We start from the raw sequence: 23730 nt of genomic DNA on the forward strand, positions 1-23730 counted from the left end.
CAAGTAGCGGAATGCTACAGAGGTAAACAAACAATATCATTTGGAAGAGGATTAATAAGTGTTGACATTCATACAAATGAGTAATCCTGTAAACGTAAACAGAATATTTTATATAGATTTTTTTTAATGAAAACTTAAAATCCTGCATTATTTTCCGGACAACCCGATACATGCCAATGCTTTAATAGCTGCATGAATGATATTACTAACCATTCACTCTCTCGCTCTTAAATTCTTTCTTAATTATATACCTTTCACTCGGTTAAGGTGTGGAGTACTCGATATTCCACTATCACCCTTTTCATACCTTTTATATAACTACCTGATTGTGGGACGTTAGGGTAATCAGCCTTCTCACACTACACATTCACGCTAATAAATACATTCACTCTCTACCAGCACTTGGGACACAAGCCTGTTAGTGTTATATACAATAAGACAGCCCTGTTTCCTCCAAAAATCGGAACAGGGACCCAGATACTGCTCGTTGCGGGCTCAAGCACGATTCCCATATCGGGTGCCTCCTACATCTATTTGAAACCAAGGAATTGCACCTTTCACCTAGGTGGGACACATCGAGCAGCCTTTCTTTACATGCCGGATACATACGTAAGCTTTGGCCCAAAAGTAACTATGTATGGCCTATTCTTAATCAGGTGAGTATGACCTCTCTTCTACGAGACAGAACCTCCAGAACTATCGACAGCACTCTTGATCCGCGATTTTCATAGTAATTTACTTTCGTTTGTGTAATTATGTTCCATTTTATGTTAAGCTTTAAAGAAAGTAAAGAACAAAAACATTTTCATTAAAAAGTTAATAATTGTATTTGCCAAAAGAACATACCTCTTTTAACAAAGGCTTAAGAAATAACGCAACAAAAATAATCCATAAAATAATATTCCAAAACACAAGGAAAAGTAAAAGAAGCCAATAATTACAAGGACTTCAATTATTACAAAGTGGAGGAAACAATATCAAAATATTTTTCAAATTTCGAAGAATGTTTAGTATTTATAGATATTTTGGTATTCTATGCTTTATTATTACAAGGCAATATCGGGAGTGTCTCTCTTTTCTATCAACCTGTGGGACTTGCATGAATTTTTTATCGGATTGATTTGCCATTCCATTTTATTGTTATTTATATTGTTATTTTATGTGAAAGTTTTAAAGAAAGGAAAGAACAAAAATTTTTTCATCAAAAAGTTAATAAGTTAAGCGAACTCACTTCTTGCATTGACCATTATTCCAGTCCTTAATTATTTATTACCAGCTGTACACAGTTACAAGAAATCGCAGTTACAGCTAATTACTGTGCGTTTAAGTGTTAATTTAAATTTATTACGTTTAATAAAATATTTATTCCCATTACATATGCACTTTTATTTGTTCACGTATATTGTGGTTTTTGTTTTATTCACAAGTTCACACAAAAAGGCAATAAAACTAAAGGGTTATTAATAGATATGTGAACGAAATGACGAACTGTTAACCTTCTTTGTTTAATTCTGGGTTCTTTTATTGAAATTTAATATTGGCTGTTAAGTTGGTAATTTTTTTCCAAAATTAGAAAAAGCCGTCAAAGTTTATCTATGGATTATGGGTAAGATAGGTTGATGAGCATGAGCGGTGAGGCATGAAAAAGAGCTGATTCAATGCACTGACTGGCACTTAAAAAGGGCCGTTTTTCCAATCACTACTCTAGTGCATCTTCACTCACCATATTCAGACTACGTTAAATTTTTTTTGGTTGCAGTGGTGCTTTTTAGTTTGACTACCCTTCCAAATTTTTAGCAGCACAGTACTTTACTTTCGAATTAACATTTTAGAGGTAATCATAATTTGTGATTCTAAGTAGAAAATCACAAAACCTAATAATTCAGAAATATGCTTGCGAATTAGATCGAAATTCAACCTCAAACACCACATCGACCGGTAAATCGCATTTTCGACTATTCTCATCAATGTAAACATGTTTATATACACAAAACATGTAAGAAGAAAACGAAGCGCTCTTAGTTAGTAGAAATGAAATCGTTTTCTTGCACGCGAGGTCATATGTTGTTGATGGGGCGGCAAAAATTGCCGTTCCAACATATTTTCTCAACACAGAAGTTTATTTTTATATTATCGACCTTATCCATCAATGTAACTTAACGTTTATGCAAAATCTAATTAAAACGAAATATTATGAAAGGAATTTATTGGTGGATCTTGTGTGTACTATCATTTTCGTCGGTAGACGGCAAATATTGGACGAACATTTCTAGAAACGGTTAACTTAACCACAATATTCCTGTTTAATTATTGATTAATTTTTGAGTAGAAATGAATTTATTCCATTCAAGAAAGTTGACTTTACGTTCTGTCACTTTTGACGTATAGTTAATTCTTATGATTTCTTCAATTCTTTTACAGAAAAATCATATTTCCTAAGATAAACTTTAACGTTTTCAAAGAGCAACAGATGTTTCTTAATAAGAAAAAAAAGAAGAAAAAAAAACGGCCGTAGCAGTATAACTTTAGAAACCATAATTTATGGTATGTTTTTAATATTATAAAATTTATGAATTGAAAGTAAAGAACAAGTAAAACAACTTAGGGACTTGTTGTTTTCCATTTCCCACCCTGGGCCGACCTTTGCAAACGGAATGGGTTTTGAAAAGTCAACTCCTTGAAAAGTCATAATCGCTCAAAAGTCTACATGTACAGAAAGGAGTCGCGTCTGTTCTCACAGACCTCGACGTGATTAGTTTGAAACGGTTGACCTCGTTCTTTGAAGACCTTCTTTCCTCCTACCCGACAAGGTGAGGAACGCCGTGCTTTGTCCAAGAAACGCGTGTGCTTTAACGTGGCTCCAGGCATGCGGGATTCGACGAAGGCCGACTTTTGGGGATGGATGCTCGGTTATTCGCCGAGCGACAACATTCCGTGCTCGGCTTGTCCGTTTCAAAGTGCATGAATATTCGTGAAGTAACCGCACTCAAACCATCCACACATTCGGCAATGAACGATAACTGCACATAGCTTTCACCGACTGCCGACTGTTATCAAAATCAACAGAGACCAGGAACGAGGTCATCAAAACAAGTAAGTTTTATAACTTATACCAAGCTTTCAACCTTCATGGAGGTCTTCAGCAGAAGTCCACAAGTAATTACAACGTTTATAATTAGTAATAAGTAACAAAATAATTATCAGATAACAAGAATAATTTATCCATTGTTATCTGATAGTTATTGTGTTACTTATTATTAATGATAAACTTTGTAATTACTTGAAGAGCCCTGATGAAGACTTCAATAAAGGTTGGAAGTTTGTCGTAAGTTAAATAACTAACTTGTTTTGATGACAGCATCCCAGATGATCTTACTGGTGATATCCTGCCGGTCGATTCATCCTTTCTTCGTTATCAAAGTCAGCAGATATTGTAAACTTCTATTTAATGATATTTATTTTTTCTAAACGATTTCTAACTAGTGTAGGTGTATTTACCCAATAACAACATAGCATTGTTTTTTGATTAGGACTGGATTGGCTCAACAAACAGTTTTGGGCTTCCTAGATGTTTACGAAACAGGAGCAATAATTTGGAAAGCTTCTCTTACGAATCATAAAAATCGGAAAATGGAAACGGATCGAAAGTAGGATGGGGCATCAGTACTCTTTAACTGACTTAAAAAAATAAAGATTCACTTATGACAGCCTTTAGAATCTACTTAAAAAAAAAAAATCAAGGAGAGCGTCAAAAGCGTGGTTTAGTGATACCATCCACCATTCCTTCTCTTAGGTTTTTTAAATATTTTTAATTAGTTTGTAGCCACTGCACTAACCGCAGCTGCTGCAATAACAGTTTTACAGTTTTCCAACACGACTGGTGGCACTTCGCAAATAGTTATTCCGTTTCTGCAACAACTAGGAGGTTACATAAATCCCGCATTTGTTACATAGGCTCGCTATTTGGCGAATGCCAAGAAAAGCATCTTGAGACTTGCAAACATTCGGCGAATAGCGCATGGCCGGAGCCACCTTTATATGTATGCTTAAAGCACTACTCTTATGGCGTTACGACTCCCGGCAACCGATGTGCAACGGCCAAGTGGAAAAGTCGGTCAAGGCGATGCCCGATCGCCTCTAGAAACGGTTATGACAATATGAATCACTTACCTTTAATTTATTAATAACAGGAGATGGGAAAAAATCAATAAAAATATTTTAAAAAAATAACCAAACCTTATATGAAAAAGAAAAGAAAAATTCTTTAAACAAAAAATTAATGATTATTTATATAAAATAAAAAATAAAATTAAGGTTAGTAAATAAAAAAATAAAAAAATAAAATAAAAATTACCTTAACCAAGGGATATGAGGAATGTGAATTTCGGAAGCCCTTCTAGGGGCCACCGGCGGAATTTCTTGCGAAGCTCTCCTGGATCTACGTAAAAAATAAAAAAATTAAAACAGAATAAAATAAAAATATATGAAAGACACAAATAATACAACTAAAAACAAAAAAAATCAAATAATACAAGACATACAAAAATAAAAAATATAATACAATTTAAATAAACAGAAAAGGAAGGGTGGTTGTGAATAAACAAAAGTTTAAAATATCAAAATGCCAGATTAGAAAACACAAAATGTTACTAAAAGTAAATATTTATGAGTAAAAGTCTCAAAACTAAATAATAAGTGTTTGTCAAAGCTGAGCCAAAGATGCAATAGTTTAAGAAAAGCTATGGTGACAAAAATCATCGTATAGAAAAAACCACAATGGAAAGACAATTCGCCCTTCGTACTTGCATATTTCTCCGATTCACCTAAAAAAAATTGAATTATTGATATGCGACCTAACCTTAACCTTAGCCCTACTTAACCTAACCTTTCCTAACCCAACCTAGGCGCGTTCTCTGATGACGCAAAAATAATGAAGCAAAATAATTTTGTAACCAGTTTAAAAACATATCCAGGTAAACATTTTTTAAAAATCCATTTCAGAATGGAACAGGAAAGGGGTGGGCTAACCTTGAGCACCACGTGATTTTGTGATCTCCGTAACCATCTTTCAAGCCGAATTATTAGCTTTCGAAATAAACAACGAACATTTCAAGGGTGTAAATATCAGATAGTCAAGCAGCTCTTAAGATTATCAAGCCAACGAAATTATCCCGACCTGGTCTCGAATTTCTTCAATACTCTAAAATAACTGGGTTTTGTAAATATTCTAACGTTATAGTGTGTTTCATGTCATGAAGGACTTTCCAGCAACGAGCCAGCCTGTTTTTACTATAAGTACAAGCCACATTTAGAAAGAACTGGAATTTTGGCTTACTCAAGAACACAACAAATACTCATTAGCGTACATAAAATGAAATTGTTAACAAATGACAAATGTTGATTATATCTAGAGGAGACAGAAACAACAACTATCAGCAGCAGGATATGAAAAGTTCATGGCGCTTGGAAAAGCCATAGCTGTGCGATTAAGAACTCGATACTCCCGAGGAAAAATTATTTATTTTATTATAGAAGTCAAAATTTTCTAGAAAACCATTAGCAAGGTCCGGACACAATAGAAGAAAGATTATGTGCAAAATGGGGAAATCAGTACGACTCCAAAAAGGGAAAAAATGTAAACATCGATCCTAGTGCTATGAGAATAGATGTTCCAATAAACATCACCAAAAGACAATATTCCAAGAGATCTTGGATTAAAGGTGAAAAATGTTGTTTTAAAATACCCAATACGCCCAAACTATATTGAAGATTTCAGGCTGTAAATTTAAAAAAATCCCTCTAAACGTCAGTTCCAAAGCCTAAATGAAAGAAAAATCATTAATTAATCTTTCAAACAATAAATCAATACTTTCTTTTATCAAATTTTGTCAATAGTAATGAATTGAGTAGGTCCATCAGTATTGATTTTAATTGAATTATTCAAGGTTGATAACCTTTGATGATTTTTCGTCTTTTGGGAATGAACTTCAATAATTAACTCTTATAAATTACTTAAGGTTCCTTTCCTGTAATCCGTTTAAATAAATATTCATCAAGTAAGTTTAGATTTTGTAAAGTTTTCTTAATTTATTTAACTTTGTGTTAATTGTATAATTAATTTGTATACATAATCATCAGATTGGATATCCAAAATATAAATAAAATTTTATATTTACAACATATTCAGATATTCTAGGAAAACAAAGTCAGACACAAAAAGAAAAAATGAACCATGTTTATTCACATTGTTAAAAAATTTAATGTATCAGTTGATTTGAACTAAAATAAGCAAAATACAAAAATACTGAATTATGGTTATACTATAATATCCCTCTAACCCTTACCCTAACCTTTCCGTCCCTTATACTAATCATATCTAATCTAACCTAACACTAATCTAACCCAAAACGTCTCTAACATGACGTAACTTACCTAACCTAACCATTCCTAACTTAACCTTGGCAGGTAACTCATAAATGGTCAAATAATATATTTCAAACCCAAAAGCATATCCATGTCAAACAGATTTTATTAATACGTTAAAAAAGTTTCCAGTGACTCCGTATTAATGCTGTTTATAAATCAAATTTGCAATTTATCGTTCTCTGATATTTCAGGTTTCGATAAACACTTATCAACGTAATCATTTCTAATAAATCAGATTACAAGAAGTTTTGATGAATTTTACATTTTTTAAAGCAAAATAAAACACTCCGTTCAATTTTCTAAATAAAACTTTACCTCTGAGGTGCTTTTAAGCTTTTAAATTCTAAAACTGCAATCCTATAAACTGATTTTTTAATTTTTGAAAGGTACAGGCAACCTGTTTGAATCTATTAAGAGTTAAACTTTTCTTCTTAATTCCTTTTCAAATAGCATGAGTTTCACAATGCGTTAACCAAATTGAGAAGATTTTAATATTCGTGAACATGGGCTATATATAACATACAATTTTTCAAATACATAGTATTTATTCAGCTCTTCGGTTTTTTTTTGTTTTCGGTTTTTTAAGAGCGAACCGGGGAGGGATTCAATTTTGTATTAAACCCCGTTAGAAACCGAAGATTTTTGCTATTTTTATTGCTTAATTTTTTTAAAAATAATAAAGTTAAGGTAGGGTGGTAAATTGAAGTATTTTAATGATCAAAAATGTAATAGTTTTCAAATCTATTAAAATTTTCAGGTTTGAAAATTTTCATTCTCTTCATAAAATACATGATGTACTGTCAACATTGTCGTCCCAATGTGTACCATAGTAAAATGCAAATTGTGTCCCAATCGTCGAATCATCGATTCGGCTACAGTGTAACACGGAGGGCATCTCGCCCCCATCAATTTTTAATTTGAGCTCTCCGGCTTACTGGTTTTCCAGAGTGGTGCGGCGGTAATTTAATCCAAGCCGGAGAACTAAAAGTTTAATTTACTGATCTATTCTACGTCCTGAAAGCATTTCCGAGCATCATTGCCAATGTATTCCTCGAAAAGAACCTCGGTTTGACCCCTTGGACACATAACTTTAAAATTGACCTGTTGTGGAACTTCAGTGTTGTTAGTTCTGATTTGTTGATACTGAATTCATTATTTTGTGTTAATTCATAGGAGTTAAAGGGATAAAGATAATTTGCTTCTGCGTGTAGTGACAAGAATTACAAAGCGGCCAAATACAGTGAGTTCGAAACGTCTGTGCACCGATGAAGTGGCATGAATCGCCAAAACGAATACCGGAAGTGAATGAAGTATAAACCGGAGCGATATACAATCTTGATGATGTCATTTTTTTTATTTTGTAACAACAAACTGTAATTGGCAACGTCAACATTTGACTTATGCTCGACCTTGTAGGATAATTCAAACATGAAATTCAATTCAAGTGTCAGATCAAATGTACAAAAATAAGCGTAATTCTACTACGAATGTATTTATACATTCTTACAAATATATGTATTACAACAGTCAACAAATAGTAAATACAATTTTTAAGTAGCGACACTATTAGTAAACATGATGCAATTTCGTTTTAGACGTTGGCCTGACTTTCTATTGTTTGAAGTGCACTTTGGCTTGCCTCGATATTTAAGAAAACAGAAGTGCCGGAAGAAAAAAAAAGCCGTGACGATTTGATTAAAATGACTTGTCATTTTATATTCACTTTTAAATCCAGGGTCGCCGACAAGTGGCAAAGGCGTCAATAATGATTGTTTTGTTCCTGGCTGCAAAAGGAATATTCGTTCAAATATTTTTTCAATCAGAACCAGCTGGATCCTGGTATAGGGACCTTTAATAATCCAGAAGTGATTTTAAAATGGAACTATAAAAGGTTCGAAAGTAATACTTAATGCCAGGATAAAACTTTCAAAATGTCAAAATTTGTGCAATATATGAAGTAATTCAAAATAGATAATGGAAAGAACGTACGGCTTTCATCACGATCTTTTCAAAAGAACAACACAAGAAAAAAAGCCCTTCTGCAGACATCAACAATTTATCAAAACAAATGATTCATAGCCTAGTTTAAACTTAAGTTTTTATTTAAGTGTTTATTTAATTACGTAAACTTAAAAATATGTACAAGTATTCTGTATCCTAGGCGGCAAGGAACTGTTTTTGGAAGAGTATTTTGAAGAGCATTGAGAAGATTGTCATGCCTTGGATCTTTATAGAGAGCGTGTTTGATCTAAGTTATATCTACTTCATCAACCTCATCTACTTTCTTGGTTCACATGTTCTGTTTATTATGCTTGTACTTTATTACTTATGCTAAATGTCTTGATGTTTTTATGATACGTTTCTCTAGGGATTTTCTGAACCTCATCTATGCAAGACTTAAAGTGGTACGTGGATTTACAACCCTTAGCCCAAGGCATCAGGTTGCCAAAAATCGTTAAAAGCATTAAAACGTACAGACATAATTTCCAAACTAGACAGTGAGTACACCCAACAGTCTAGCAGTCATACAAGATACCCTGATGAAGGAACAAGAGAGTTCTAGTTACGCACAAGCACTCAAACGGCCACAGGAGTTTCTACAAAACCAACTAGGCTTAAATAGTAAATAAATGCATTCAAAATCTCCAAAACTTGTTAAAACACAACAACCTGACAATATCTTTGGTGCCAAGAAGCAAGGAGTTCTTGGTTATACAAAAACAGACAAACTGGCCAGAAGATATGCAACACCATATATAGGAACAGAAACTATAAACACAGATTCCTTCTCCTCACAATGGGCCCCCAAAAAACAAAAGACGAAGTGGACGAACTCTAGAGGTACCACAAACCATAATTCATGAATAAAGAACTCTCGCTAAAACTGGCAAACACGTTGGTTACGAAACTAACTACATACTGGCCACGCACCAGTAAGAAAACATCCACACATAGTAATATTCAATGGTGTCTCAATTTATAGGTTATGCAATGATAAAAAAGAGACTGCTATCCACAACAACTTCGAATGCATAGCAACAGCTCTACAAAGACATATCCAAGGACGATGAAGAAGACCCGGGTAAAAATGCAGCAATAATTGTCAGTGACCTGATACTTCTTACAAGAAGGATAGAGTTAACTGTACTGAACCAAAAAACTAGGAAAAGTACTTTTAGCCAGAAGGCTGCATCATCATCATCATTCCACTATAGGCAATTGGGATATCAATTCAAACGTAGTACCGTATTTTAAATAATGAACTCAAAACAAAAGGAGAAATGAAAAATCTCTATAGGTGCCAGACCCAGCGACTACATGGTATATTCAGGGGAGTGATGGCTTCATACTGGGCACTCATCTGAGAAAATACAAAACGGATATCGGATCGTCGATACTGAAGCACGCTCACTGAACGTATAATCTAGAGTTACGAAGTAGAACCAGGAAATCGAAAACCAGCGGTAACAGCCAATTATCTTCTCTTTCTTAAAGAGAACAGTTAATTGTACTGAACTAAGCATTAACCACTCGGCTCCAGTGATTTGAGAACAAATAACCCAATTGCTTGTATCCTCGTCATCCTATACTATCCTATATTGAGTTTTGTAGTGGCTGAAATTTAAATATTTTATTGTTCACATACTTCAAAATTCACACCCACTTATAGAAACCAACCCAGAGGTACAAAAAAACAAAAACAATGCACATCCATTAAATCTGTCTTTCGTCTATTTACTTCTTCCTCCTTTCTTTTACACATTCTCAAGATTCTCATTCTCTCTTTCTCTCCTCTTTCACTTAGGGCGTTTGATGTAACGTTGTCAATTCACTGGGAATTCCGAATAAAAAATTACCCTATCAATCTTTTACCTTTTGAGGTTTTGCGGATTATATATGTGTTTTTTCGTTTTCTAGTGTTTATTATTAACATATATGTATATATAAAAAAGCAGAGAAAAAGTAATACTATGATAAGAACATGAAGCGATTTAACCTTGCTTTTGAAACATTTTAAAACGGTTTTTGAAACTTAAAGTGAAATAGACTGTTTTGACTATATTTCATATATAATAAATAAGTATTAGCGTCATGAAACGGCAGATTTATGTTCTGTAAATATTCCGTTCTCCTTTCGAACGATCTGCGTAGCATAAAGGTTACTTATCATATGTGCATATCCACTAGTGATGGGATTTCACCGGGGACTCGGTTATGGTCGATCAAGTCTAAAGTCCCCAATCATTGAAATCCAATGTCGGCGGTGGAGAAGAAAAAGGGGGGGGGGCTTTTTTTCTCGGTAGCAGAACGCTAGCAGATGATTTACGATTTGTTGAATCGACAAGGACCCGTTGATAAAACAAAGACTGGGCGTTCGAGAAAATTTATCACTTTAGACCGTCTGATATTTTCTCACAACAATTTATACAACGTGTATTTACTTATTACGACTGAAACTGTACAATACCAGCTTTCTTGTGCTTCTGACAGTTTAGTTTATAATCAATCGATCCACTATTGACTAAAATAAATATCTAATGAGAGAGACTTAAAATATAAAAATAATACAAATTGTGATAGAATTTTTATTCAAAAATAATTGATCTGAGACAGTATTCATAAGAACAACTTAATAAAACATCAAACTTGCACGATAAATTTTCATACATAATATAGAACAATTAAATTCTCCTACATGCAAAACCAATTTAAAAATTGATAAAAATCTTTAAAGCCAGGCGACAATTTTATGTTCTTGCCTATTTGACAAAAATATTCTATTCGAGAGGTCGGAGCGCCGAGGGGGTCTGTACCTCCAGATTGAATCGATAAATTCATGTTGCCCCAGGTTCGATGCCTGTTTTAGGAATTCGCCCGGGCTTAGGCTCGAAAAAAGAAAAGTTGTCAAACTTATACTAATTTTCAAGGAAAGTGTTAGAACAGAGTTTTCAACATGTATTGTGTGCATATTTTTCATCCTATATGTTTATAGGCAATATCAATATATCTCTTACATAATGTAATAAAACAAAAATTAAAAACCGTTAAAACTTTTTAATACTCGCGCTGCATGCTTGCATAATTTTCTTCGTTTCACGGAAAACAATGATCCATCGATACGTAATCTAATTCATCCTTAACCCTAACCCTAACTAAGCGAACCGAACCATTCCGAGCCAATCCTAGCTCCTCTTTAACAACCATACATTACCAAACCTAACCCAACTCAAACTAACCTATCATTCCTTAATATAATCTAGCCCGCCCCTAACCATACTATGCCTAAATTAACTAAACTCAACATAAACTCCAGATCTAACATAGTCCTTAACTGTAATAATACTGAACCTAACCTAACCCATCTCAAGAATTATTAACGTTACATAACCCTTTCCTAATTATAACCATACATTTACATAACCTAACCCAACTCAACCTAACATATCCATTCTTAACCTAGTCTAACTTGTCTCTAACCATAACCATTCTATACCTACGCTAACCCACTCATCCTATTTTTTCTTTTCATCACACATCGTATCCATAACATCCACTCATCATATTTTTTCTTTTTCCTTCTCCGCCAGCACCATCCGTTGGTTCCACTCCTACCTTACCAATCGCCACCAAGCTGTCTCCCTTCCCAATGGCCTTACCTCATCCTTCCTCCCTCCAAAATCTGGGGTGCCCCAAGGCTCTAGCATCTCTCCTACCCTTTTTTACATTTATATCAATGATCTGCCTGACTCCATCCAGTCCTGTAACTATCACCTATATGCCGATGACTCCCAAATATACATATCCTTCCGATCTTCACTCGGCCACTCTCCAGATCCAAAAAGACCTAAACGCCATCAACGCACGGGCCCATAAAAATTCCCCAGTCCTCAATCCGTCCAAATCCTCCGCCATAATTATCGGGTCCAGGCAACTCCTCAGTTCCCTCCCCAGCATCCCGCCTCTCATGCTAAATAACCATCCCATCCTCTTCTGCTCTTCGGTTAAAAACCTAGGAGTAGTCTTTGACCAAAACCTTGCCTGGCATTCTCACGTTTCCCAAATTTCCCGCCATTCCATTGCCTCCCTCAGCCTGTTTCGTCGGTCCTGGCTTCTCTTACCTTTCTCCATCCGCAAACTCCTTGTATATTCCCTTATACTTCCCTTCTTCGATTATAGCTGTTTGGCATACGGTGGTCTCTCGGAGGGGGAGAACGCGCGATTGAAGCGTATTATGAATTGTTGCTTAAGATTTGTGTACGGCACCCCACGGGGATCCCCGGTATCGGGGTTGTATTCCCAACTTTCCTGGCTATTCCCCTCCTTCCGTGCACAGTATTGCCTAGGTTGCTTTCTTTTCCAGTCCATCCACACTCGTCGTCCTCCTTACATCATCCAATCCCTCCAATTCAACTCCTCACATCTCACTCGTAAGACCCGCTAATCCCCAATCGACCTTATCCTTCCGCAACATACAACCCATACCTTGCCCCTAAACTCTGGAACTCCCTTCCCCTTTCTATTCGTCACGTTGCCTCCTTTTCCTCCTTTAAATCCCGCTTGTATAATCACCTCCTCTCCCTCCAAGCAGAGACCTCACGTTAACATTTGTTATTTTTATTTAATATTTTCGTAATTTTTTCTTCTGTCCTGCCTTATTGGTATACATTGTGCCAAGATTTCTATATTTTTTTTTTTACTTTTTACTTCATAGAAGGAACTTCCTTTATTTATTTCATGTAAATTATACTTAGGGGACAGCAGTCCCAGAATAAAGTTATTTTTCTTCTTCTTCTTCTATTTTAACCATTCGTAACATAGCCTAGCTCGTCCCCTAACCATTACTAAACTATACCTAACCTAACCCTACTCCAACTAACATTACATGCCCATTCTTAATGTAACCTAGCCCGTTCCTTACTATACATGCCTAACCTAACCAAACTCAACTTAAGCTAACTATTCCTAACCATAACAATACCTAACCTAATTCATTTCAACCAGACTTATCAATTTTTAACGTAACCCATCCCAAACCGTAAACTTACTTTAACTAATCTAACTTAATTCAACTTAAGCTAGCCCGTCCCTTACCTAATCAAACAGTTTCAACTAACCCATGCAAACTTCCTGGTAAAGCGAAATCGATGTTCGCAAGTCATCCAAAGCCCGAAAACATATCCATGTTAAAATTATTAAAGCATTTTTTAATATATAAACTCATGTTTCTATTATGAAAAATTATTATTATGAAAGATAATAAATTTGAAAACGTGACCTGAACGCGGGGCATTTGTTTGATGAATTGAAATGTTTAAGTAAAAATGTATAAAAATAAGCCTCTTCTAATTAAATTATGCTATCATTGAAGAAGATAAAAAAGTAGACCGATTTATGGAGCACGCCAGGAATAAAATGACGACAAAAATTCCCATGAAGAAAACAAAAATGCGTCGTTAAAACGAGAAAGTTGACAAGTACGAATATAAATTTCGGAAACTCCACCGGCTAAAAAAAATTAGATGCCCAGAGAAGAAAAGCTTTAAATGTCGTCGCTCTTGCATATACAAAAAATTCCGTTTGTCCTCGACATCATGCTATTACGAGTTTAAATAAACCGGCACAATGTATACAAAATTATGTAAAATGAAACTCATCCTTTACGTCTGAAGAGTTATGGAGGATAGTTTTCCTCAAAACAACTACTCCTTTTATAAACTATTTTCATTGTTTATACTTTTTATACTATGTATCTATTAAGTACATTCTTTAGAAAAATTTCTCTCTGGAGTTATTTTCTATATTTTTATACTTATTTTTCAAAAAAAAATTTTAATATAAAATATAAAATTTATTTAAATTTATGATTTCCCATCTATTCTTGTGTATAATTTCAGTCGAGTATACTATTTTTCATTGTCAACAGATACAATTAGGTCGTTCATCGATCAGAAGGATGATAGTGACAGAAGTGGTAAGGGAAAGGCCCCACTCAATCGGATAGGGCGACTCAAGTCTATTTCCAAATTCCGATATGGACTTAACGCGGAATAGCGGTGACAGAATCAAATTTGCGGCTATCATTATTGGCATACAGCCCTGTTGATCTTTTACAGAAGTTTCGCCAATTAATACTTGTTGGAACAGCTACATCAGGCACTGTGAAGCAGCAACAGTGTTGAATTTAATGTCAAGCCTAAGTCCTCATTAAGTACTATAAGGATGTTAGGCTGTAAAGGGAAGGTCATGGTGAAGATTAAGATAGGACAGAGGACTGTCTGCCTCCTCGGTGCCCCTCTGTCTCGACTGCACTGTACCAAAACAAGGATAATTTGATTTTTGTGTTCAATCACTGACAGAGCGTTGATGCAATTCCCTAGAGTAAGTGTGCCAGTACTTTGTTACAGATGAATAGATTTTGTTGTCCATCTAGGAATCGAAAGACGTTTTCGTTACAGTATACTACGGGTATTACACGTGAAACGTTCGTCGTTACTTCTAAGTAGCGAACAGTTAGACGTTAACAAGGGAACACCATTTGGAAATATAGCAATCGATCTGGGAAGTATTAGGATGATTACGGTTGAAATCATACTACCTTGGGAGACTCTTGCCTGAACAAGAAGAAGCGTACGTTATCTAGAAGTAAAGGTAAGCAAGGAAGGTAAGTTCAATGAGGTAATTGATAGTCAGGAGGATGCGTTTCAGTTTACACATCATCCTCGTTTGCCAGATCCGATCAAATGCTCAGCGTAGAGAAAGACAGCCTGGTAGTAGTGTTTCTTTTCAGAGGAGGCAATGACGTCTACAACGCGATGTCGTTGCTGAACTGTCGAGTGTAGGTGTTGGAAATCGAACTAACAATCGGGAATTAAATGAATGGAAGTCTTCTCCAAGAGAGAAAAAAACTCGTAGAACGATAAGTTATGCAGTGGTTTGTTGGTTTTATGCGTTTTGATAATTGAGGCCAATTTTCTGGGGTGGAAAGAACATCGCTCTTAGGACGGTGTTACGGAGATAGGTTAGGAAGACAAGGCCACGTTTGGCAATTTGGCGGAGGACGTTTGCTCTGATGAAGTCATAACCGGGGGAATTTTACGAGGCAGTTCGCTGACATTACGTTGACATCAGATGAAGGTCTTTGCGCGGATGTTCCTGTGGTAGAGGCCTGTCGAACAGGCTCGTACTTTAAGAATAAATATATCCCAAAATATCCGATTGATAGCAGCACTTAATCATTAAATTTACTTGATCTCTCATTTCTCTACCATTCCAAATTTTTCCGGTTCGAACATTAAAGAATTGTTCGAGGTAATCGTACAATGCAAAAATGTTTGCAAAATAAATGTTTTTCGCATAAAAATTGCGAACCCAAAGATAAATTTAATGTAATCTAAAACCGAATGACATGTAGAAGTAGGGACGGTATGCAAACGGAGAATCCTCCATCACAGAATAGATGCAAAAAAGACAAAAGAAGAAGTGGATAAACTCTAGCGACGCTAGGCACATAAAACGTACTCTAAAACAACCTCACCAAGACTGGCAAATTCTTGGTACAGTTAGAGAGAGACAAACTTAGAAGAGTAATAGGATTATTTACGGTTACTGGCAGCATCTACAACATGAGTATATTCAATGTAGATTATGCAATTAGGAGGAAGAAACAGCCACCATATCAGCGTTGAATACGAAGCAACTGCTCATCGGAGAATAACCTGAGAATCAAAGAAAACGCAGGGAAAGGAATCGTAGCAACAACAATCGATAGACCAAGTATTCCTTAAAAGAACGATCGAATTTACAGACTGAGCTAACAAACTAGGAATGTTCAATAAGCCAGGAGGCTATAGTGCTTGGAGAACATAAACTCAAATTTCTTAGTCTCCTTTCATCATCATCATCATCATCATCAACATCATAGGGGGGGTAGTTGTGCGTCAAGTGTCAGGATGTGGAAAAACTCATTTCCTTGAATATACTCCATATATGGAAGAAGAATATGTTCCCTACATCAGGACATTGAAACTATTATCCCTCTCTCCACCCTCTAACTCTCTCTTCGTTCTCTACCTCTCACTCCTCTTACTCACTCATTCAGACACTCATTCACACTCACTCCCTTTTCCTCTTTCTCTTTCTCCACACTCTAACCCTCTCTTCCTTCTCCCTCTGGCGCTCTCTCTCTCACTCACTTATTCACTTTCACTCCTTTTCCTCTTCCTCTCTCTCCACACTCTAGCTAACTCTGTTTTTTTCTTTCTCTCTCTATCACTCTCACTCACTTTTTCTCTTGCTCTCCTTACACTCTAACTAACTCTCTCTCTTCCTTCTCTCTCTCACTCACTCTCTCTCTCTCATTCTCCCTCCCTCTCTCTCTCTCTCTCACACACACACACTCACTCACTCTCCACATTTCTCATATTCTGTGTCAGTGTGTGTACCTTCAACATTTTTTTATCTTCTGTAGTATTTAAAAACATCTGAATTATTACTGTATGAAGAAAGCTTTTAGAAGGGTGCGAGCACACGCTTTGGGAGACGACACAGGACCCCCTCGTATTGCATAGTAAATGTTCAACATAAATTCTAAAGAAAACATCTCAGTTATTATTTTAATAGACTTGATCAGAAGCCACGGTTTCCCAATTTGAAAACAAGGCTCGGATGCTTGAACAAGTGTCGAAATAGGGCCTGGGTAATGGTATGCAACGGGTTGAGTAAGCGAATTGGGCAAATGCGAGTTGCCTAGAGTAAATATTTGATCGGCGTGATACCAAAAAAAGCCGGCCCGTGATAAACGCGCGCTAACGCCCACTGATTCTAAACCGCTTACTGGGCTTTGTGAAGTTAATAAACCGAGCACACACGTTTGGTCGATGTCCGTTAATATTAAAATCAACCCTTGGTCCTTGTTGACAGACAAATGCTTCGAGTCGCGCCATTCAAGTTATTATAGCCACTGCAACTGCAAGCACAATGTAGCAACAAGTCTCAATTTTTTTAAAGCATCGTGAGTATGAATGCTTTCTGCTTACGTGTTTCTTGAGGTATGTATTTCTCTTAAATAAGTCCTAAATTACTTTTTACCATTCATTTATTGTTGTTTTCAATTGAATCCAATGAATAACGATATTGAGTTTTCAAAGCTTAGACCTATTTATATTCACATTGCTAGACAGCTTTTGGACCCAAATGAAATGATAATCGATCTATAAATGTGTAAAATTTGTTTATTTGTGCTCATATATTTGTTTTTTCTTCTTGTTTAAAGATTTTGTTTGTTTTTTGTTGTGAGTGAATTTCATGGTATATCGATACATTTGTGTTTTTATGGAAAATAAGAAAATAATATACCGTACTGTATTGAATCAAGTTAGATATATAAAACGTTGCAAGACTAAAAAAGATACTTTGGATCTCGGTATTGGTCTGTGTGAAATAACCAATACAATTCTTATCTGCCATGCTTTCGACCTATTTTAAGGTCATTCTCATATACATTGGTGGATACAGTTTCAAAGACTATTTGAATAATAATATTTCTATGTTTGGTACGAAATCTTTTTTAGCTTGAACTCCATGTAATCTACAAAAACGTCTTTGTGTGTTGGTCTTCCTGTGGTAATGTTGCAAATAGAAAAATACGGGAAAAGTGTAATGTCCTAGGCATCATTAATGCAAGCGAAAATCACAGTGTTGATGAATTTTTCGCATGTAAAAAGGACCCCGGGACCTGAGTTCCTGAGCCTACCGTCATTAAGAAAACCTTTTCATTGGTCAAATTTTCCTTTGCAACAGACATTTTATGCTTTAAATTATAAAAACAGCATGGTTTTAATTGAATATGTTTTCTGGGCTAGATACACAATTGTTTGAGTGCACATGGGTTTCGTTATGTTAAGAATGGTTAGGTTAGGAAGCGCTAGGTTATGTAAGGTTAGTGTTAGGTTAGTTTAGTTAGGAGTTAGGTTACGTTTGGTTACATAAAAATAATTCAATGTTTTTCGGCGTACCTAGTGTAAATTTTTTAAAAATTATGCTTCCTAATAAACATAATTTTTTTTCATTGAACTTATTTTTGTAGTATATTCGTGAAGGTTTAACTTGATTCCTCGGCTGGACCAGCGAATTCCATCAGGTTTTTGCGCTAATGAAAATTTATCTCAAAAGCATGAATTCATATTAAAAAATATAATTATCTAAAGCAATCATTATTTAATATTTTTCGATTTGACGAAACTATTGAACCATTCGTTCCAGAACTATTTTTGAGAAGAACCAATGCAAAATAATTGCAATTCTGCCTTTTGAAACCATCGACGTGTTCTGGAACAACGGTAAAACAACTAGGACCTAAATATATATAATAAAAAAATTAAAAAACCTCTGGTCTTTCACAACAGAATATTCAATTTTAAAATCAATAATTTCCATAAATTTTGTATAATAATTTTGCACATAACTACTTCTATGCCTGACAGAAAAAATTATGATGTGAATAATAACATCTACTTCTTTTCACCCTTCATGTAATAAACTCATCGACACTTCTTACCTTACCAGATGGGGTACAGATTTTTGAACTTTTGGAATGGAAAATCTCTTGATAACTTACCTGGAACAAAACAAAACGCATTAGTTTTTCTGAGATAATTTAAGAATCTTGGTCAAAGGGAGATAAAATTAATTTACTAATCGCTCAAATATAACCATCATAAATAGCGTGCTTAAACAAGAATCAACTAAGAAAAATTTATTAAAAAATAATATTACGATTTCTCAATAAAAATTGATTCTGTCTTATTTATGACAGAGAGGAGAAAAATTTTGGAGATTATTTTATGTTATATTCAGATATCATTACACTGCTAAATAGTTAAATCAAATAATTTCTTAGCTCACGAAATAATTAAAAATATCTATATTATAAAAGAAGGTAAATAGAAAATAGCCTATGTTTAATTAATTAGATGATTAAATAAGTGTTGTTAAAAATTAAATCTTCTCTTAAAAATTTAAATGATTATTTGTTTACTGTAACACTCTATTTTAGTTTTGCTTTCCTGTCACAATTTAATACCCATTTAATAAGGAAAATAGTGAAAAACAAGAAAATCAATATCCGGCGCCTTTCGTAGACAGTTAATTAGTGATGGCATTTAATTTCCTGTCTGAAAGATCCAATGTGGACTTCATTAAACTTCACTCGGCTTTATAGTTATAGTATAGTTTGACGTTATAATTGACAAAATACATCTATATATTTATCTAAAGCTTCGTGAAATGTTTATAGATCAGTTTTGATTCTACATATCGAACAATTTTTATGCTGACATTATTCTATTTTCTTATTCATATCATTCATATCATTATTCTATATCATCCTCTCAGTCACTCTTTCTTTCTTTATTTATCTGCTCTTCTCTCCGTCCCTCTCTCTTACTCTCCCTCTCTTTCTCTCTCTCTCTCTCTCTTTCTTTCTTCCTCTGCCATACATCCATCTATCTTACTATTTCTGCCTATGTTTCTTTCAACCTTTATTCTTTCCTTTCTATGCTCCTAACTGTTTCGTTGAGAGTCCACAGTCTGAAGTCTTTTCTTAAGTTTTTATGTGCAACATACAATTACTCCATAAATTTGTGCCAATTTCTTACTCTGAGACAATCACATAAATTTATCAATTTTTCTATCTATTTTCCTCGGTCTCTCTTACGGTATGTGTGGATTCATAAAATTACGACTACATTTCAAACCAAGACGTTTAATTTATCATCTTTTAGATATGAATTATTTATGTAGGAAATAATAAATTGAACCGCGGCTTTTCTCGATCGTCCAAGTGATAGATTGTCTATCATCGATATTTGTCGATATATATATTTTTTTATTAAGCATTTAGCGTTAGGTGATAAATTATTGTAGGAAATGAGGCGTACCAGCCTAAAAAGCTTTGCCCGCTGACAGGAACAAAGTGGGCAAGGTATTGCGGCTCCAGGCCCTGGATATAGAACATATCTAAAAATAGAGAAAGCCTGTTTTTACATACGGGCAAAATCGAAAGCTTGATTCAATTAAATTTAAGAGAAAGTTATTCTTTATTTAGCCGTTTACTAGGTTTTCCAGTTGCTTAACATTTTTAGTCGATATGACTTTTATTTTTACTGTATTAGCTAAATTCAACAAAACAATTGTCATCATGTTAACCATTTCAGTTTTTCTTATAGCTAAAAATGATTAGGGTTTCGTAGACCAAAAGTGAACTGTCATAAATATTATTTATTGCATTATCACAATCTTGTTAAAAATATAAAAGAATTTTGTCACTATGTATAAGTACGTAGAATTTTGCCTTACCACAAGAATCAGTAATGATTACATATTTTTTTATGTACGGTCTTGTTTGAGATAAAAAAGAAAGTGTCTCGAGCGGGATTCGAACTTACGACCTTTCGGCTAAATACGCCGCTGCTCTACCACTTGAGCTATCGTGACTTCGATCCTCTCGGACACCAACTCTCCATCTCAACCTACAACTGTTCGAATCTTCCCTCCTTTTTGCCATTTTTCAAATGTCGTGTTATCAGACTCAGCGACTTATGAAGAGGTCACGGGGGCAAAACTCAACCAGGAACTTACATGAAAAGAATAATTAATTGAAAGAAGCAACTTGGACAATTGGCCACTAAAACGGAAATGGATTAATATTTAATAAGTAGGAGAAGTATGACTTCACTAAAAAGCTCCCCGTGCCCACTTCATAAGTCGCTGAGAATCAATCCTGATTACACAGTGGGTTCGAATCCAGATCGTGATACTGACCTTTTTATCTCAACCAAGACGTTACATAAAAAGAATAATTAATTGAAAGAAGTAACTTGGTCAATTGACCACTAAAACGTAAATGGATTAATGATAACATATTTTAAAAAATTATTCAAAAATCGTGAGATGCGGTCTGGTGTGATGTAGGTTTCAGAAAAACATTTTCTCTGTCGTGCCAACGTTTCGATCTTTATTGAGATCATCTTCAGGGCTCAAAGTGTTTGTCTTCTGTGTAATTGTGCCATTCTTGCGTGTCGTGTTGAGACGAGATAAGTGCACTGGCACACTCAGTTACACAGAAGACAAACACTTACACATTACACAGCCCTGAAGATGATCTCAATAAAAGATCGAAACGTTGGCACGACAAAGAAAATGTTTTTCTGAAACCTACATCACACCAGACCGCATCTCACGATTTCTGAATAATTATCGATTAACGGTCACTAATCACCAGATATTTAAAAAATGTTCATTTGTTTAAATTTCTACCGCTCTATTACAAAATATGAAAATAAATATGCATTTTCTAGCTATACAGGGTGTCCGTGTTAGTTGGTCCGCCTGAATTTCTCTTGAATCAATGATTTTTACCTTTTTTTGGATACGTGAGGCCCAGTTCGACTTAATAATTTCAAATACTGACACATCATTTTAAAGGAGTTTTACGGAACAAGGATATAATCGGATTGTAAATTGGTCAAAAATGACATATTTATGACAAAAAATTTGAAAGAAGTGCATTTAGTATGTTTTGTTTTTAATGCCAATAATTTGATTCTTCACTACAGTAAACATTAATTGCATTTATAGTTTACATTCTCTCATTGTTTGTCAAACGCGCATTATTAGAGAAATCTTAATTCCTGGAATAAAATAAATTTTACAGTAGTACCTATTCATTATATTCAGTATTCCATTCGAAATGAACCGAGATCACATTTTTCCGATCAACATAGAGTCGATTTGTACTACTGATTTATTGGTAGTGGTGATATTGGGCGACGTGCAGTCGAGTTGTACTCTTAGAAATTTTCTGATCGCCCTAGAGCAAACCACAAAACGTTTATTCAACTGCTCGGAATATGAGGAGATACGGATCAGTTGCTGTTCCATGACGAAGAAACCGGCAGCGTAATTTCGACGAGGAGCTGGATGTTTTACTGTATGTTCGCAAAAATCCGAATTCCGCTGGACATAACGGTAGATTCTCCAGAATGTACTCTTTTAAGCCGTATCACTCTCATCTTGTTCAGGGACTTCGCGACTCTGATTATGACAGGCGTTTAACGTTCCTTGCACAAATGCCGATTTGGGAGGCTGAAGAAAACGTTCTTCAAGACGTCCGATGGACTGATGAATCCAAGAGCACCTCTAATGGCATACTAAACCGTTGGAATTTATCAACTTGGACGAAGGAAAATTCGTGAATTTCATCATTTGGTGAATCAACCACCATCGTTTGGTATGGACTTGTCGGAAATAAATTATTTGGGCCTTATTTCTACGAAAATAATTTAAATGATGCTCAGTTCCTCAATTTTTCAAATCTCAAATACGACTCCAGATCCTGACACATAATTTTAAAGAATTCTTTACGCTTAAAACAAAGGTGCAATCGGATTTTAAATTGGTCAAAAAATATCGAAGTTATGGCAAAAAGAAACCAGCAGTGTAATTTCGACTAGGAGCTGAATATTTTATTGCATCGATTATATTTAGTGATCTGATTGACCAAATTATTTCTTTCAATTGAATATTCTTTGTATGTAAGTTCTTGGTTGAAATGAAAAAGCTAGTGACACGAGAGGGATCGAACCCACGACCTTCATTTTACTGTATTTTCGCAAAAATCCGAATTTCTTTCTCCAAAATGTCGGAAGGGTTTTAGGTTTTTCAAAAAATAAAATTAGAGATGTACTCCGGAATTACAATTTTATGTCGTATCGGTTTCATCTTATTCAGGAACTTGGAATTTTGGAATCGTCGAACGTGGGCAGAGGAAAATCCGAAAATTTCGTCATCATCAGGTAGTTTACAGTATCAACGTTTGGTATGAAAATAAATTAATTGGGCCTTATTTCTACGAAAATAATTTAACTGGTGCTCAGTTCCTCAATTTTGGGAGGGAGATTTTACCAACATTTAACCATGATGTTCCTCTGCAACAACCACAAAGAATGATTCCAGATTGACGGACACAATTTTTTGCAGGTGAGACGTTATTTGTAACCTCACTTTCGGGATGGGTGGATGGGACCATGGCCTGATCTGTTGGCCTCCTCGGTCCCCAATTTAACTCCACATGACTATTCTCTTTGAGGCCATTTAAAAAACAGTATGTACGCCAATCATAACTCAGCAACCTCAGTAGAAGAACAGCGGCAAAGAATAGAAAATACTTGTCAGTCCATCTCCCTGACTCTATCGCTCTGAGCACAGGCGAAGAGTGATTAAAAGGAGCAAATCTCTTTGCATTTT

The 23730-nt window shown here is 35.1% G+C and overlaps 1 protein-coding gene across 1 annotated transcript in view; it reads right to left on the reverse strand.

Moving 5' to 3' along the window:
- The window catches only part of LOC106663561 (TLD domain-containing protein 2), a 357519-nt gene that overhangs the window by 243269 nt on the left and 90520 nt on the right, over positions 1 to 23730 (reverse strand). The window contains exon 2 of the mRNA XM_024224943.1: positions 4355 to 4438. Coding sequence (XP_024080711.1) covers positions 4355 to 4438 — 84 coding nt within the window. The remainder of the gene's footprint in view (positions 1 to 4354; positions 4439 to 23730) is intronic.

Source organism: Cimex lectularius, unplaced genomic scaffold, assembly GCF_000648675.2.
Source record: "Cimex lectularius strain Harlan isolate CLEC.00 unplaced genomic scaffold, Clec_2.1 scaffold100, whole genome shotgun sequence".
NCBI classification, from domain to species: Eukaryota; Metazoa; Arthropoda; class Insecta; order Hemiptera; family Cimicidae; genus Cimex; species Cimex lectularius.